This window comes from Hyla sarda, chromosome 9 (assembly GCF_029499605.1).
Source record: "Hyla sarda isolate aHylSar1 chromosome 9, aHylSar1.hap1, whole genome shotgun sequence".
Taxonomy (NCBI): Eukaryota; Metazoa; Chordata; class Amphibia; order Anura; family Hylidae; genus Hyla; species Hyla sarda.
Genome location: NC_079197.1, coordinates 3,690,925 through 3,708,722, shown reverse-complemented (window position 1 = coordinate 3,708,722; position 17,798 = coordinate 3,690,925). Strand labels below are relative to the sequence as shown.

Sequence of the window (17,798 nt, the reverse complement as noted above, 5' to 3'; positions counted from 1 at the left end):
CTATCTATCTATCTCATATCTATCTATCTATCTATCTCATATCTATCTATCTATCTCATATCTATCTATCTATCTCATATCTATCTATCTCATATCTATCTCATATCTATCTATCTCATATCTATCTATCTCATATCTATCTATCTATCTCATATCTATCTCATATCTATCTCATATCTATCTCATATCTATCTCATATCTATCTCATATCTATCTCATATCTATCTCATATATATCTATCTATATGTTACCATTATTCCCCCCTTCAATATGTGTATGTGTATATATATATATATATATATATATATATATATCTCCTGAATGTTACATATCCTCTTCTGCTAGTATATATCTTTATAGAGTGAGTGTGTCGTGGTCTCTCGGTGATCGGTGGTCCCTCGGTGATCAGTGTGGTGGTCTCTCGGTGATCAGTGAAGTGCCCCTCAGTGATCAGTGCTGTGGCCCCCGGTGATTGGTCTGGTGGCCCTTGGTATTCGGTGGTCTCTCGGTGATTGGTGGTATCTCCGTGATTGGTGGTCGCTCGGTGATTGGTGGTATCTCCGTGATTGGTGGTCCCTCTGTGATTGGTGTAGTGGTCTCTCGGTGTTCGGTGATCTCTCGGTGATTGGTGGTCTCTCAGTGATTGGTGGTCCCTCGGGGATCGTTGTTCTCTCGGTGATTTATGGTCTCTCGGTGATCGATGGTCTCTTGGTGATCGGTGGTCTATCTGTGATCTCTTGGTGATCTGTGATCTCTCAGTGATTGGTGGTCCCTCGGTGATTGGTGTGGCTGTCTCTCGGTGATCGGTGGTCTCTCAGTGATCGGTGGTCTCTCGGTGATCGGTGGTCTCTCGGTGATTGGGGGTCCCTCGGTGATTGGTGTGGTGGTCTCTCGGTGATCGGTGATTGGTGGTCTCTCAGTAATTGGTGGTCCCTCGGTGATTGGTGTGGTGGTCTCTCGGTGATCGGTGATTGGTGGTCTCTCAGTAATTGGTGGTCCCTCGGTGATTGGTGTGGTGGTCTAGAGTGATCGGTGGTCTCTCGGTGATCAGTGGTCCCTCGGCGATTGGTGTAGTGCCCCTCAGTAATCAGTGCTGTGGCCCCCGGTGATTGGTGCGGCGGTCCCTGGGTGATCGGTGTGGTGCCCCTTGGTATTCGGTGGTCTTTCGGTGATCGGTGGTCTCTCGGTGATTGATGGTCTCTCGGTGATCGATGGTCTATCTGTGATCTCTTGGTGATCGGTGGTCTATCTGTGATCTCTTGGTGATTGGTGGCCCCTCCGTGATTGGTGGCCCCTCCGTGATTGGTGGCCCCTCCGTGATTGATGGCCCCTCCGTGATTGGTGGTCTTTCTGTGATTGGTGGTCTTTCTGTGATTGGTGGTCTTTCGGTGATCGGTGGTCTTTCGGTGATCTGTGGTCTCTCTGTGTTTGGTGGTCTCTCTGTGTTTGGTGGTCTCTCGGTGATCGGTGGTCTCTCGGTGATCGGTGGCCCCTCGGTGATTGGTGTGTTGGTCTCTGTGATTGGTGTGTTGGTCTCGGTGATCAATGGTCTCTCGGTGATCGGTGGTCTCTGGGTGATCAGTGAAGTGCCCCTCAGCGATCAGTGCTGTGGCCCCCGGTGATTGGTGCGGTAGTCTCTCGGTGATTGGTGTGGTGGTCCTTGGTATTCGGTGGTCTCTCGGTGATTGGTGGTATCTCCGTGATTGGTGGTCGCTCGGTGATTGGTGGTATCTCCGTGATTGATGGTCCCTCTGTGATTGGTGTGGTGGTCTCTCTGTGTTCGGTGATCTCTCGGTGATTGGTGGTCTCTCAGTGATTGGTGATCCCTCGGTGATCGGTGGTCTCTTGGTGATCGGTGGTCTCTTGGTGATCGATGGTCTCTCGGTGATCGGTGGTCTCTTGGTGATCGATGGTCTCTCGGTGATTGGTGGTCCCTCGGTGATTGGTGTGGTGGTCTCTCGGTGATCAGTGGTCTCTCGGTGATTGGTGGTCTCTCAGTGATTGGTGGTCCCTCGGTGATTGGTGTGGTGGTCTCTCGGTGATCGGTGGTCCCTCGGTGATTGGTGTAGTGCCCCTCAGTAATCAGTGCTGTGGCCCCCGGTGATTGGTGCGGCGGTCCCTGGGTGATCGGTGTGGTGCCCCTTGGTATTCGGTGGTCTTTCGGTGATCGGTGGTCTCTCGGTGATTGATGGTCTCTCGGTCATCGATGGTCTCTCGGTGATCTCTTGGTGATCGGTGGTCTATCTGTGATCTTTCGGTGATCGTTGGTCTTTCGGTGATCGGTGGTCTTTCGGTGATCGGTGGACCCTCCGTGATTGGTGGCCCCTCCGTGATTGGTGGCCTTTCGGTGATTGGTGGTCTTTCGGTGATTGGTGGTCTTTCGGTGATCAGTGGTCTTTTGGTGATCGGTGGACCCCCCGTGATTGGTGGCCCCCCCGTGATTGGTGGCCCCTCCGTGATTGGTGGTCTTTCGGTGATTGGTGGTCTTTCGGTGATTGGTGGTCTCTCTGTGTTCGGTGGTCTCTCTGTGTTCGGTGGTCTCTCTGTGTTCGGTGGTCTCTCTGTGATCGGTGGTCTCGGTGATCGGTGGTCTCTCGGTGATCGGTTTCCCCTCGGTGATTGGTGTGTTGGTCTCGGTGATCGGTGGTCTCTCGGTGATCGGTGGTCTCTCGGTGATCGGTGGTCTCTCGGTGATTGGTGGTCTTTCAGTGATCGGTGGTCCCGTCCGCCATCTGCTGCCTCTTCACTCATTTCTATTGATTGTGAGATGTCAAGTGCTGGTGAAGTGATCATGTGCTGGAGACTGTAGTGCTGGTGAAGTGATCATGTGCTGGAGACTGAAGTGCTGGGAGGACCCGGTGCAGATGTAGCAGAGCTGAACCTGTTCTCACATTCCGAGCACAGATAACAGCAGTGTACAGGCTGAGCCCTGACATGTATATAGCAGAGCTGAGGCACTGTTCGGGGTCCTGGAGGTCTCTGTAGTATATGGATTTTGGGGGCGGATGATGGGAGTAGTTGTGACAGAAGTAATGAAGCTTCTCTTTACTCTGACAGCCGACCATGGGAAGTGACCGGTGGAAAAATATCGGAGGCTCCTCACAAATGGAGGACGTGGTCCAGGAGAAGTCCCAGGTAAGAGATCACCGACCAGTGTAGCAGAGCTGAGTGTATTTATGGTGCAATTCATAGCCATGTGAAATGGTATCTGTGGTGTTACATAGGACTGCAGGTCACATCTATACATTATCTGTACTCAGAGAGTTATCACTGTTATCTGTGGTGTTACATAGGACTGCAGGTCACATCTATACATTATCTGTACTCAGAGAGTTATCACTGTGTTATCTGTGGTGTTACATAGGACTGCAGGTCACATCTATACATTATCTGTACTCAGAGAGTTATCACTGTTATCTGTGGTGTTACATAGGACTGCAGGTCACATCTATACATTATCTGTACTCAGAGAGTTATCACTGTTATCTGTGGTGTTACATAGGACTGCAGGACACATCTATACATTATCTGTACTCAGAGAGATATCACTGTGTTATCTGTGGTGTTACATAGGACTGCAGGTCACATCTATACATTATCTGTACTCAGAGAGTTATCACTGTGTTATCTGTGGTGTTACATGGGACTGCAGGTCACATCTATACATTATCTGTACTAAGAGAGTTATCACTGTTATCTGTGGTGTTACATAGGACTGCAGGTCACATCTATACATTATCTGTACTCAGAGAGTTATCATTGTTATCTGTGGTGTTACATAGGACTGCAGATCACATCTATACATTATCTGTACTCAGAGAGTTATCACTGTGTTATCTGTGGTGTTACATAGGACTGCAGGTCACATCTATACATTATCTGTACTCAGAGAGTTATCACTGTGTTATCTGTGGTGTTACATAGGACTGCAGGTCACATCTATACATTATCTGTACTCAGAGAGTTATCATTGTTATCTGTGGTGTTACATAGGACTGCAGATCACATCTATACATTATCTGTACTCAGAGAGTTATCACTGTTATCTGTGGTGTTACATAGGACTGCAGGTCACATCTATACATTATCTGTACTCAGAGAGTTATCACTGTGTTATCTGTGGTGTTACATAGGACTGCAGGTCACATCTATACATTATCTGTACTCAGAGAGTTATCACTGTTATCTGTGGTGTTACATAGGACTGCAGGTCACATCTATACATTATCTGTACTCAGAGAGTTATCACTGTTATCTGTGGTGTTACATAGGACTGCAGATCACATCTATACATTATCTGTACTCAGAGAGTTATCACTGTGTTATCTGTGGTGTTACATAGGACTGCAGGTGACATCCACTACATTATCTGTACTCAGAGAGTTATCACTGTGTTATCTGTGGTGTTACATAGGACTGCAGGTCACATCTATACATTATCTGTACTCAGAGAGTTATCACTGTTATCTGTGGTGTTACATAGGACTGCAGGTCACATCTATACATTATCTGTACTCAGAGAGTTATCACTGTGTTATCTGTGGTGTTACATAGGACTGCAGGTCACATCTATACATTATCTGTACTCAGTTATCACTGTTATCTGTGGTGTTACATAGGACTGCAGGTCACATCTATACATTATCTGTACTAAGAGAGTTATCACTGTGTTATCTGTGGTGTTACATAGGACTGCAGGTCACATCTATACATTATCTGTACTCAGAGAGTTATCACTGTGTTATCTGTGGTGTTACATAGGACTGCAGGTCACATCTATACATTATCTGTACTCAGAGAGTTATCACTGTGTTATCTGTGGTGTTACATAGGACTGCAGGTCACATCTATACATTATCTGTACTCAGAGAGTTATCACTGTGTTATCTGTGGTGTTACATAGGACTGCAGGTCACATCTATACATTATCTGTACTCAGAGAGTTATCACTGTGTTATCTGTGGTGTTACATAGGACTGCAGGTCACATCTATACATTATCTGTACTCAGAGAGTTATCACTGTTATCTGTGGTGTTACATAGGACTGCAGGTCACATCTATACATTATCTGTACTCAGAGAGTTATCACTGTTATCTGTGGTGTTACATAGGACTGCAGGTCACATCTACTACATTATCTGTACTCAGAGAGTTATCAATGTGTTATCTGTGGTGTTACATAGGACTGCAGGTCACATCTATACATTATCTGTACTCAGAGAGTTATCACTGTGTTATCTGTGGTGTTACATAGGACTGCAGGTCACATCTATACATTATCTGTACTCAGAGAGTTATCACTGTTATCTGTGCTGTTACATAGGACTGCAGGTCACATCTATACATTATCTGTACTCAGAGAGTTATCACTGTGTTATCTGTAGTGTTACATAGGACTGCAGGTCACATCTATACATTATCTGTACTCAGAGAGTTATCACTGTTATCTGTGGTGTTACATAGGACTGCAGGTCACATCTACTACATTATCTGTACTCAGAGAGTTATCACTGTGTTATCTGTGGTGTTACATAGGACTGCAGGTCACATCTATACATTATCTGTTCTCAGAGAGTTATCACTGTGTTATCTGTGGTGTTACATAGGACTGCAGGTCACATCTATACATTATCTGTACTCAGAGAGTTATCACTGTGTTATATGTGGTGTTACATAGGACTGCAGGTCACATCTATACATTATCTGTACTCAGAGAGTTATCACTGTTATCTGAGGTGTTACATAGGACTGCAGGTCACATCTATACATTATCTGTACTCAGAGAGTTATCACTGTGTTATCTGTGGTGTTACATAGGACTGCAGGTCACATCTATACATTATCTGTACTCAGAGAGTTATCACTGTTATCTGTGGTGTTACATAGGACTGCAGGTCACATCTATACATTATCTGTACTCAGAGAGTTATCACTGTTATCTGTGGTGTTACATAGGACTGCAGGTCACATCTATACATTATCTGTACTCAGAGAGTTATCACTGTTATCTGTGGTGTTACATAGGACTGCAGGTCACATCTATACATTATCTGTACTCAGAGAGTTATCACTGTTATCTGTGGTGTTACATAGGACTGCAGGTCACATCTATACATTATCTGTACTCAGAGAGTTATCACTGTGTTATCTGTGGTGTTACATAGGACTGCAGGTCACATCTATACATTATCTGTACTCAGAGAGTTATCACTGTGTTATCTGTGGTGTTACATAGGACTGCAGGTCACATCTATACATTATCTGTACTCAGAGAGTTATCACTGTGTTATCTGTGGTGTTACATAGGACTGCAGGTCACATCTATACATTATATGTACTCAGAGAGTTATCACTGTGTTATCTGTAGTGTTACATAGGACTGCAGGTCACATCTATACATTATCTGTACTCAGAGAGTTATCACTGTTATCTGTGGTGTTACATAGGACTGCAGGTCACATCTATACATTATCTGTACTCAGAGATATCACTGTGTTATCTGTGGTGTTACATAGGACTGCAGGTCACATCTATACATTATCTGTACTCAGTTATCACTGTTCTCTGTATATATCCAATATCTCTAGTTCTTATTCCTGCCCCCCCCCCTCCTCCTTCATTCTCATATATGTGGTTATTTAAGGGGTCTTCCGCTCAGCACTGCACCGTTTCCTCTGTCATCTCCCCCATAGTTGGCTTCTCCTGGGGGGTGTCCTGCTGCTGGAGCGACGGGTGCTGTTATAAACCTACCCAGGGGAACTACCTGTGAGGCGGCCGGGGAACTTTATAACTTCACCATTTCTGGGGGCAACAACTGTGAGGATACAGATTTGGGTTCCCTTTAATATGGCTCATAGAAAGGGCTCCTCCAGCATTACACTCTATCCCCCCCTATATAGGAGCCCATTATTGGACACCACCCGGTGAGATCAGTGCAGGGAGTCCAGATACTTATACCGGGAGATCAGTGTAGGGAGTCCAGATAGGTATACAGGGAGATCAGTGCAGGGAGTCCAGATACTTATACAGGGAGATCAGTGCAGGGAGTCCAGATACTTATACCGGGAGATCAGTGCAGGGAGTCCAGATACTTATACCGGGAGATCAGTGCAGGGAGTCCAGATACTTATACCGGGAGATCAGTGCAGGGAGTCCAGATACTTATACCGGGAGATCAGTGCAGGGAGTCCAGATACTTATACCGGGAGATCAGTGCAGGGAGTCCAGATACTTATACCGGGAGATCAGTGCAGGGAGTCCAGATTCTTATACCGGGAGATCAGTGCAGGGAGTCCAGATACTTATACCCGGAGATCAGTGCAGGGAGTCCAGATACTTATACCGGGAGATCAGTGCAGGGAGTCCAGATACTTATACCGGGAGATCAGTGCAGGGAGTCCAGATACTTATACCCGGAGATCAGTGCAGGGAGTCCAGATACTTATACCGGGAGATCAGTGCGGGGAGTCCAGATACTTATACCGGGAGATCAGTGCAGGGAGTCCAGATACTTATACCGGGAGATCAGTGCGGGGAGTCCAGATACTTATACCCGGAGATCAGTGCAGGGAGTCCAGATACTTATACCCGGAGATCAGTGCAGGGAGTCCAGATACTTATACCGGGAGATCAGTGCGGGGAGTCCAGATACTTATACCGGGAGATCAGTGCGGGGAGTCCAGATACTTATACCGGGAGATCAGTGCAGGGAGTCCAGATACTTATACCGGGAGATCAGTGCAGGGAGTCCAGATACTTATACCGGGAGATCAGTGCAGGGAGTCCAGATACTTATACCGGGAGATCAGTGCAGGGAGTCCAGATACTTATACCGGGAGATCAGTGCAGGGAGTCCAGATACTTATACCCGGAGATCAGTGCAGGGAGTCCAGATACTTATACCGGGAGATCAGTGCAGGGAGTCCAGATACTTATACCGGGAGATCAGTGCAGGGAGTCCAGATACTTATACCTGGAGATCAGTGCAGGGAGTCCAGATACTTATACCGGGAGATCAGTGCAGGGAGTCCAGATACTTATACCGGGAGATCAGTGCAGGGAGTCCAGATTCTTATACCCGGAGATCAGTGCAGGGAGTCCAGATACTTATACCGGGAGATCAGTGCAGGGAGTCCAGATTCTTATACCGGGAGATCAGTGCAGGGAGTCCAGATACTTATACCGGGAGATCAGTGCAGGGAGTCCAGATACTTATACCTGGAGATCAGTGCAGGGAGTCCAGATACTTATACCTGGAGATCAGTGCAGGGAGTCCAGATACTTATACCGGGAGATCAGTGCAGGGAGTCCAGATACTTATACCGGGAGATCAGTGCAGGGAGTCCAGATACTTATACCTGGAGATCAGTGCAGGGAGTCCAGATACTTATACCTGGAGATCAGTGCAGGGAGTCCAGATACTTATACCGGGAGATCAGTGCAGGGAGTCCAGATACTTATACAGGGAGATCAGTGCAGGGAGTCCAGATACTTATACCGGGAGATCAGTGCAGGGAGTCCAGATACTTATACCTGGAGATCAGTACAGGGAGTCCAGATACTTATACCGGGAGATCAGTACAGGGAGTCCAGATACTTATACCTGGAGATCAGTGCAGGGAGTCCAGATACATATACCGGGAGATCAGTGCGGGGAGTCCAGATACTTATACCTGGAGATCAGTGCGGGGAGTCCAGATACTTATACAGGGAGATCAGTGCAGGGAGTCCAGATTCTTATACAGGGAGATCAGTGCAGGGAGTCCAGATACTTATACAGGGAGATCAGTGCAGGGAGTCCAGATACATATACCGGGAGATCAGTGCGGGGAGTCCAGATACTTATATCGGGAGATCAGTGCGGGGAGTCCAGATACTTATACCGGGAGATCAGTGCCGGGAGTCCAGATACTTATACCGGGAGATCAGTGCAGGGAGTCCAGATACTTATACCGGGAGATCAGTGCAGGGAGTCCAGATACTTATACCGGGAGATCAGTGCGGGGAGTCCAGATACTTATACCGGGAGATCAGTGCGGGGAGTCCAGATACTTATACCGGGAGATCAGTGCGGGGAGTCCAGATACATATACCGGGAGATCAGTGCAGGGAGTCCAGATACTTATACCGGGAGATCAGTGCAGGGAGTCTTGATACTTATACCGGGATATCAGTGCAGGGAGTCCAGATACTTATACCGGGAGATCAGTGCAGGGAGTCCAGATACTTATACCATGGAGTTCTGGTTACTGGTGATTTCTAGTTCCATAGATAAGTCCTGATGTTATATAGAGATAAGAGCGCTGCTTAGAAGGTTCTACGTAGGAGACCTGCACTGATATCTTGCAGACAACATCCACTAGACTAGAAATTCTGCTGAGAGTAAAAGGTTGAGAACACAGCGCGGAACATTCTATCTTCATCAGTCTGTTCAGCCTGGAGTTCTTCACATGATGTTCTAGGTGCTACAATAAAGTTCTGTGCAGGGAGTTACGTATTATGTATTTATGGAGTTCCGCATACATTATGGTGAAAAAAAGTCCGAAGGAAATGCATTTCACTTTATTTATTATAGTTTATTTTCCCTGTTATTTCACCTTATTCACCATTTTCAGTATTTTATTTTTTTTACATTTTTTTTCACATGCTAATAGATTTTTGATAGTTTTCACCTGTTTTTGCCGTCTTTTTGGGATGTGATGACGTGTAAAAAATTCACTTTGATATTAGGAAAAATATGACATGAGGCCCATTATGTGCAATAAGATCTAGAAATGATTATCGAGGATCTCTGTGTAGAAGGTCCCATGTACTGTGCGCTGTAAAGGCTTTGAAGCTGTGTAATAAACGTTCTAGGTACTTCTACTGTGGAATGTTGTATGACCTGGAGCTCTGGGCAGAAAGTTCTAGATTATTATACTGTATAGTTCTGCTTAACTTCTAAGCTGTTGTTTACTTCTAAGGGTTCCAGATACCTACACTGTGGAGCTCCAAGGCCTATAGACCGGTGGTCTCCAAACTGTGGACCACTGGATGTTGCAAAACGACAACTCCCAGCATGCCGGATGTTGCAAAACGACAACTCCCTGCATGCCCGGACAGCCATGCTGGGATTTGTCGTTTTGCAACATCCGGTGTTCCACAGTTTGGAGACCACTGGTCTACAGGCTTTCTGCAGAAGGTTATAGCTTTTTTGTGGCGCTCTATAACGTTTCTACACTGGGGATTATAGACGTTTACAAGTGCCGCATGGCCCCTTCGTGCTCCGTTCTTAGAGTTCTAGATACTTCTACCAAGGGGGCGCTGCGTGGCCTAAATGTCTTAATGTTCTGCAGAAAGTTCTAGCTTCTTTCATTGGACATTCTGGACATTCATAAGTTCTATATCGTGAAGTGCCATATGGTCTTTACCTCTTGTGGCTCCGTCCTTAGAGTTCTAGATACTTCTACCAAGGCGGCGCTGTGTGGCCTAAATGTCTTCGTGTTCTGCAGAAAGTTCTAGCTTCTTTCATAGTGAAGCTCTACAAAGTTTCTACACAGGACATTGTAGACATCTATACCGTGAAGTGCCGCAGGGTCCGTACCCATTGTAGCTCCGTCTTTAGAGTTCTAGATACTTGTCTTCATGTCTTCAGAAAGTTCTAGCTTCTTTCATTACTCGTTATCTTCAGCAGAGGGTTCTGCACACTTTTCTTGTAGATGCCTCGAAGCTCTGCGCAGATGACTCTGCCTCCATGGTAATGGGCTCTGCGGGACGTGTTTTGGCGGTGACCTCAGTATCATGGCCGTGCTCTATAGGAATCTCCACATAAATCCAGTTCTAGATGCAGATAATGCGATGATCTCCATGCTATGAACTGCGGAGGAGAGCTGGGTATTGATCCGGTTCTGAGGTCAATCCTATAGACGAGGCCTCGTGTCAGATCATCTAATGAATTCGATTCATTACGATTTTCTGAAAAGAAAGGGGGGGGGAGTTTTGTGGTTTGGGGGGGGGGGGGGGGGGATTGGGCACAGTTTTAGGCAGGGGATTAAATTTGGTGTGTCACCCATTCTGAGATAAGAGGTGGTTCTGGAATAGAAAGGAGCGGGATCTGCCCACCTATAATCGCAGGGCGTTATGGGGCTCATGCTGCAGGTAGCAATGGGGAGCCCAGCGGAATCACCCCCCCCCCCCCCCCCCCAAAACAACCATGTCTGGTGAGTCACTAGAGTCGTCACGGCTACACGTTGTGCCGCAGGTGGTGTCATTACCTTGTCATGAACCAACCTCACCCCCCATTGTGTGCGCCGACCTTTCAACATCTCATCCTCTCGAAGCCGAGATTTACTGGGTTAATGGACTGCCAGCCGCTGCCATAACACGGATCAGCCGTGAACATTGACCCCTCCTCCTCCCCAGGTGCTCGCGCCATTGTTCTTTTGCTCTCCATATCCATAACAACCTCTGGGCTCTAAAATCTGGTTGCCCCCATCCCCCCTTTTCTGCCGCTGTCCCGTCCCCCTCTGTATTGGGGGGGGGGGGGGTCACTCTAGTTTAGAGGAGAAGGGTCATGGTTCTGTTCTGCGACACCGACGCGTTTCATGTTCTGAGGATGGAAGTTTGTAGCAAAGTGTAAATATTCTGTTTCCTGCTCCCCTCCCCCACACGCAGAGCATCGTAGAGGAGGATTTATAGGATCTGCTTCCTGGGCAGGTGTACGGGATTCTGCGACAAAGTTGGAAGAAATTTTGTGTTTTAGGGCAAATAATTTATATCTGTATTCTGGAGGAGGCAGCGAAAAGCTGAAGACTTATCCGAAATCTCAGGACGGAAGAAAGAAGAAGTCTAAGAACTGGCGAGAAGCACTACAGATCTGGGCCAGCTGGAACCTAGTGACTGGTCCTAGAAGAGGGGAGACAGGATGATAACACTCGGGGTACATGGTGATAACACTCGGGGTACAGGATGATGACACTCGGGGTACAGGATGATAACACTCGGGGTACAGGATGATAACACTCGGGGTACAGGATGATAACACTTGGGGTACAGGATGATAACACTTGGGGTACAGGATGATGACACTTGGGGTACAGGATGATGACACTTGGGGTACAGGATGATGACACTTGGGGTACACGGTGATAACACTTGGGGTACACGGTGATAACACTTGGGGTACAGGATGATAACACTTGGAGTACTGGATGATAACACTTGGGGTACAGGATGATAACACTTGGGGTACAGGATAATAACACTTGGGGTACAGGATGATAACACTTGGAGTACTGGATGATAACACTCGGGGTACAGGATGATAACACTCGGGTTACAGGATGATAACACTTGGGGTACAGGATAATAACACTTGGGGTACAGGATAATAACACTCGGGGTACACGGTGATAACACTCGGGGTACACGGTGATAACACTCGGGGTACACGGTGATAACACTCGGGGTACAGGGTGATAACACTTGGGGTACAGGGTGATAACACTTGGGGTACAGGATGATAACACTCGGGGTACAGGATGATAACACTCGGGGTACAGGATGATAACACTCGGGGTACAGGATGATGACACTCGGGGTACAGGATGATAACACTCGGGGTACAGGATGATGACACTCGGGGTACAGGATGATAACACTCGGGGTACAGGATGATAACACTCGGGGTACAGGATGATAACACTCGGGGTACAGGATGATAACACTGGGGGTACAGGATGATGACACTCGGGGTACAGGATAATAACACTCGGGGTACACGGTGATAACACTCGGGGTACAGGGTGATTACACTTGGGGTACAGGATGATGACACTTGGGGTACAGGATGATAACACTCGGGGTACAGGATGATAACACTCGGGGTACAGGATGATGGCACTCGGGGTACATGGTGATAACACTCCGGGTACAGGATGATAACACTCGGGGTACAGGATGATAACACTCGGGGTACAGGATGATAACACTCGGGGTACAGGATGATAACACTCGGGGTACAGGATGATAACACTTGGGGTACAGGATGATAATATTTGGGGTGACACAGGATGATAACACTTGGGGTACAGGATGATAACACTCGGGGTACAGGATGATAACACTCGGGGTACAGGATGATGATAACACTTGGGGTACAGGATGATGACACTCGGGGTACAGGATGATGACACTCGGGGTACAGGATGATAACACTCGGGGTACAGGATGGTAACACTCGGGGTACAGGATGATAACACTTGGGGTGCAGGATGATGACACTCGGGGTGCAGGATGATGACACTCGGGGTACAGGATGATGACACTCGGGGTACAGGGTGGTAACACTCGGGGTACAGGATGATGACACTCTGGGTACAGGATAATAACACTTGGGGTACAGGATAATAACACTTGGGGTACAGGATGATGACACTCGGGGTACAGGATGATGACACTTGGGGTACAGGATGATAACACTTGGGGTACAGGATGATAACACTCGGGGTACAGGATGATAATACTCGGGGTACAGGATGATAACACTCGGGGTACAGGATGATGACACTCGGGGTACAGGATGATGACACTCGGGGTACAGGATGATGACACTTGGGGTACAGGATGATGACACTTGGGGTACAGGATGATGACACTCGGGGTACAGGATGATAACACTCGGGGTACAGGATGATGACACTCGGGGTACAGGATGATGACACTCGGGGTACAGGATGATGACACTTGGGGTACAGGATGATAACACTCGGGGTACAGGATGATGACACTCGGGGTACAGGATGATAACACTCGGGGTACAGGATGATAACACTTGGGGTACAGGATGATGACACTCGGGGTACAGGGTGATAACACTCGGGGTACAGGATGATAACACTCGGGGTACAGGATGATAACACTCGGGGTACATGGTGATAACACTTGGGGTACAGGATGATAACACTTGGGGTACAGGATGATAACACTCGGGGTACATGGTGATAACACTCGGGGTACAGGATGATAACACTTGGGGTACATGGTGATAACACTCGGGGTACAGGATGATAACACTCGGGGTACATGGTGATAACACTCGGGGTACATGGTGATAACACTTGGGGTACAGGATGATGACACTCGGGGTACAGGATGATAACACTCGGGGTACAGGATGATGACATTCGGGGTACAGGATGATGACACTGGGGGTACAGGATGATGACACTGGGGGTACAGGATGATGACACTGGGGGTACAGGATGATGACACTCGGGCTACAGGATGATAACACTCAGGGTACAGGATGATGACATTCGGGGTACAGGATGATGACACTGGGGGTACAGGATGATAACACTCGGGGTACAGGATGATAACACTCGGGGTACAGGATGATGACACTCGGGGTACAGGATGATGACACTCGGGGTACAGGATGATAACACTCGGGGTACATGGTGATAACACTCGGGGTACAGGATAATAACACTCGGGGTACAGGATGATGACACTCGGGGTACAGGATGATGACACTCGGGGTACAGGATGATGACACTCGGGGTACAGGATGATAACACTCGGGGTACAGGATGATGACACTCGGGGTACAGGATGATGACACTCGGGGTACAGGGTGATAACACTCGGGGTACAGGGTGATAACACTCGGGGTACAGGATGATAACACTCGGGGTACAGGATGATAACACTCGGGGTACAGGATGATGACACTCGGGGTACAGGATGATAACACTCGGGGTACAGGATGATGACACTCGGGGTACAGGATGATAACACTCGGGGTACAGGATGATAACACTCGGGGTACAGGATGATAACACTCGGGGTACAGGATGATAACACTCGGGGTACAGGATGATGACACTCGGGGTACAGGATGATGACACTCGGGGTACAGGATGATGACACTCGGGGTACAGGATGATGACACTCGGGGTACAGGATGATAACACTCGGGGTACAGGATGATAACACTCGGGGTACAGGATGATAACACTCGGGGTACAGGATGATGACACTCGGGGTACAGGATGATGACACTCGGGGTACAGGATGATAACACTCGGGGTACAGGATGATGACACTTGGGGTACAGGATGATGACACTCGGGGTACAGGATGATAACACTCGGGGTACAGGATGATAACACTCGGGGTACAGGATGATTACACTCGGGGTACAGGATGATAACACTCGGGGTACAGGATGATAACACTCGGGGTACAGGATGATAACACTCGGGGTACAGGATGATAACACTCGGGGTACAGGATGATAACACTCGGGGTACAGGATGATTACACTCGGGGTACAGGATGATAACACTCGGGGTACAGGATGATAACACTTGGGGTACAGGATGATAACACTCGGGGTACAGGATGATAACACTCGGGGTACAGGATGATGACACTCGGGGTACAGGATGATAACACTCGGGGTACAGGATGATGACACTTGGGGTACAGGATGATGACACTCGGGGTACAGGATGATGACACTCGGGGTACAGGATGATAACACTTGGGGTACAGGATGATGACACTTGGGGTACAGGATGATGACACTCGGGGTACAGGATGATGACACTCGGGGTACAGGATGATGACACTCGGGGTACAGGATGATAACACTCGGGGTACAGGATGATAACACTCGGGGTACAGGATGATGACACTCGGGGTACAGGATGATGACACTCGGGGTACAGGATGATAACACTCGGGGTACAGGATGATAACACTCGGGGTACAGGATGATGACACTCGGGGTACAGGATGATAACACTTGGGGTACAGGATGATAACACTCGGGGTACAGGATGATAACACTCGGGGTACAGGATGATAACACTTGGGGTACAGGATGATGACACTCGGGGTACAGGACGATAACACTTGGGGTACAGGACGATAACACTCGGGGTACAGGATGATGACACTCGGGGTACAGGATGATAACACTCGGGGTACAGGATGATAACACTCGGGGTACAGGATGATAACACTCGGGGTACAGGATGATGACACTCGGGGTACAGGATGATGACACTCGGGGTACAGGATGATGACACTCGGGGTACAGGATGATGACACTCGGGGTACAGGATGATAACACTCGGGGTACAGGATGATGACACTCGGGGTACAGGATGATGACACTCGGGGTACAGTATAGGGTCTGGTCTGTCTGTTTTCTCTCTTAGTCTTTGATTTGCTGATTTTGGCTCCGGATTATTTCTCAATCGTTTTCTCCAATAATTCTGGATCCTTCCTCCGTTCCTCATTTAGATTGTCAGCCTCTCGCCCATTATTATCCGGTCAGTACCCAGGATCCTCCTCTCTCCTGTATACAGAAGTAATTGGCGCATTGCATATTAAACCGCGAGTTTTTCTTTGTTCTGAAGCTTTTATGGACAATCAAGTCTGGATTTGAGGTCTTGACTGTTAATAAAAGGCGGATTTACCGAGAGTCCAGGGGATGGCGCCGCGGAATGGGATTCCTCCCCAGATATATCCGCCTAATACCAGAGATCTGTCCACACAGCCTGACGGGATATCAGAGGGATAGATGTGAGATAGATAGATAGATATGAGATAGATAGATAGATAGATAGATATGAGATAGATAGATATGAGATAGATAGATAGATAGATATGAGATAGATATGAGATAGATAGATATGAGATAGATATGAGATAGATATGAGATAGATAGATATGAGATAGATAGAGAGATATGAGATAGATATGAGATAGATATGATATAGATAGATATGAGATAGATAGATATGAGATAGATATGAGATAGATAGATATGAGATAGATATGAGATAGATAGATGTGAGATAGATAGATGTGAGATAGATATGAGATAGATAGATAGATATGAGATAGATAGATAGATAGATATGAGATAGATAGATAGATATGAGATATAGATAGATATGAGATATAGATAGATATGAGATATAGATAGATATGAGATAGATAGATAGATATGAGATAGATAGATAGATATGAGATTGATAGATGTGAGATAGATAGATGTGAGATAGATAGATATGAGATAGATATGAGATAGATAGATAGATATGAGATAGATAGATAGATAGATAGGTATGAGATAGATAGGTATGAGATAGATAGGTATGAGATAGATAGATATGAGATAGATAGATGTGAGATAGATAGATATGATATAGATAGATAGATATGAGATAGATAGATAGATAGATAGATAGATATGAGATAGATAGATAGATATGAGATAGATATGAGATAGATAGATGTGAGATAGATAGATGTGAGATAGATAGATAGATATGGGATAGATAGACATGAGATAGATATGAGATAGATAGATATGAGATAGATAGATAGGTATGAGATAGATAGATAGATAGATGGATGTGAGATAGATGGATGTGAGATAGATGGATATGAGATAGATGGATATGAGATAGATATGAAATAGATAGATAGATATGAGATAGATAGATATGAGATAAATAGATAGATAGATAGATATGAGATAGATAGATAGATGTGAGATAGATAGATGTGAGATAGATAGATGTGAGAGAGATAGATATGAGAGATAGATAGATAGATAGATAGATAGATAGATAGATAGATAGATTTGAGATAGATAGATAGATGTGAGATAGATAAATAGATATGAGATAGATAGATAGATAGATAGATAGATATGAGATAGATATGAGAGAGAGATAGATAGATAGATAGATAGATATGAGATAGATAGATAGATAGATATGAGATAGATAGATAG

The 17,798-nt window shown here is 46.5% G+C and overlaps 1 protein-coding gene across 2 annotated transcripts in view; it reads left to right on the top strand.

Moving 5' to 3' along the window:
- Positions 1–17,798, top strand: part of FIBCD1 (fibrinogen C domain containing 1) — a 101,667-nt gene that overhangs the window by 5,850 nt on the left and 78,019 nt on the right. For both annotated transcript variants that reach the window (XM_056540294.1, XM_056540295.1), the window contains exon 2: positions 3,058–3,135. In XM_056540294.1, coding sequence (XP_056396269.1) covers positions 3,064–3,135 — 72 coding nt within the window. In that variant the 5' untranslated portion in view covers positions 3,058–3,063. The remainder of the gene's footprint in view (positions 1–3,057; positions 3,136–17,798) is intronic.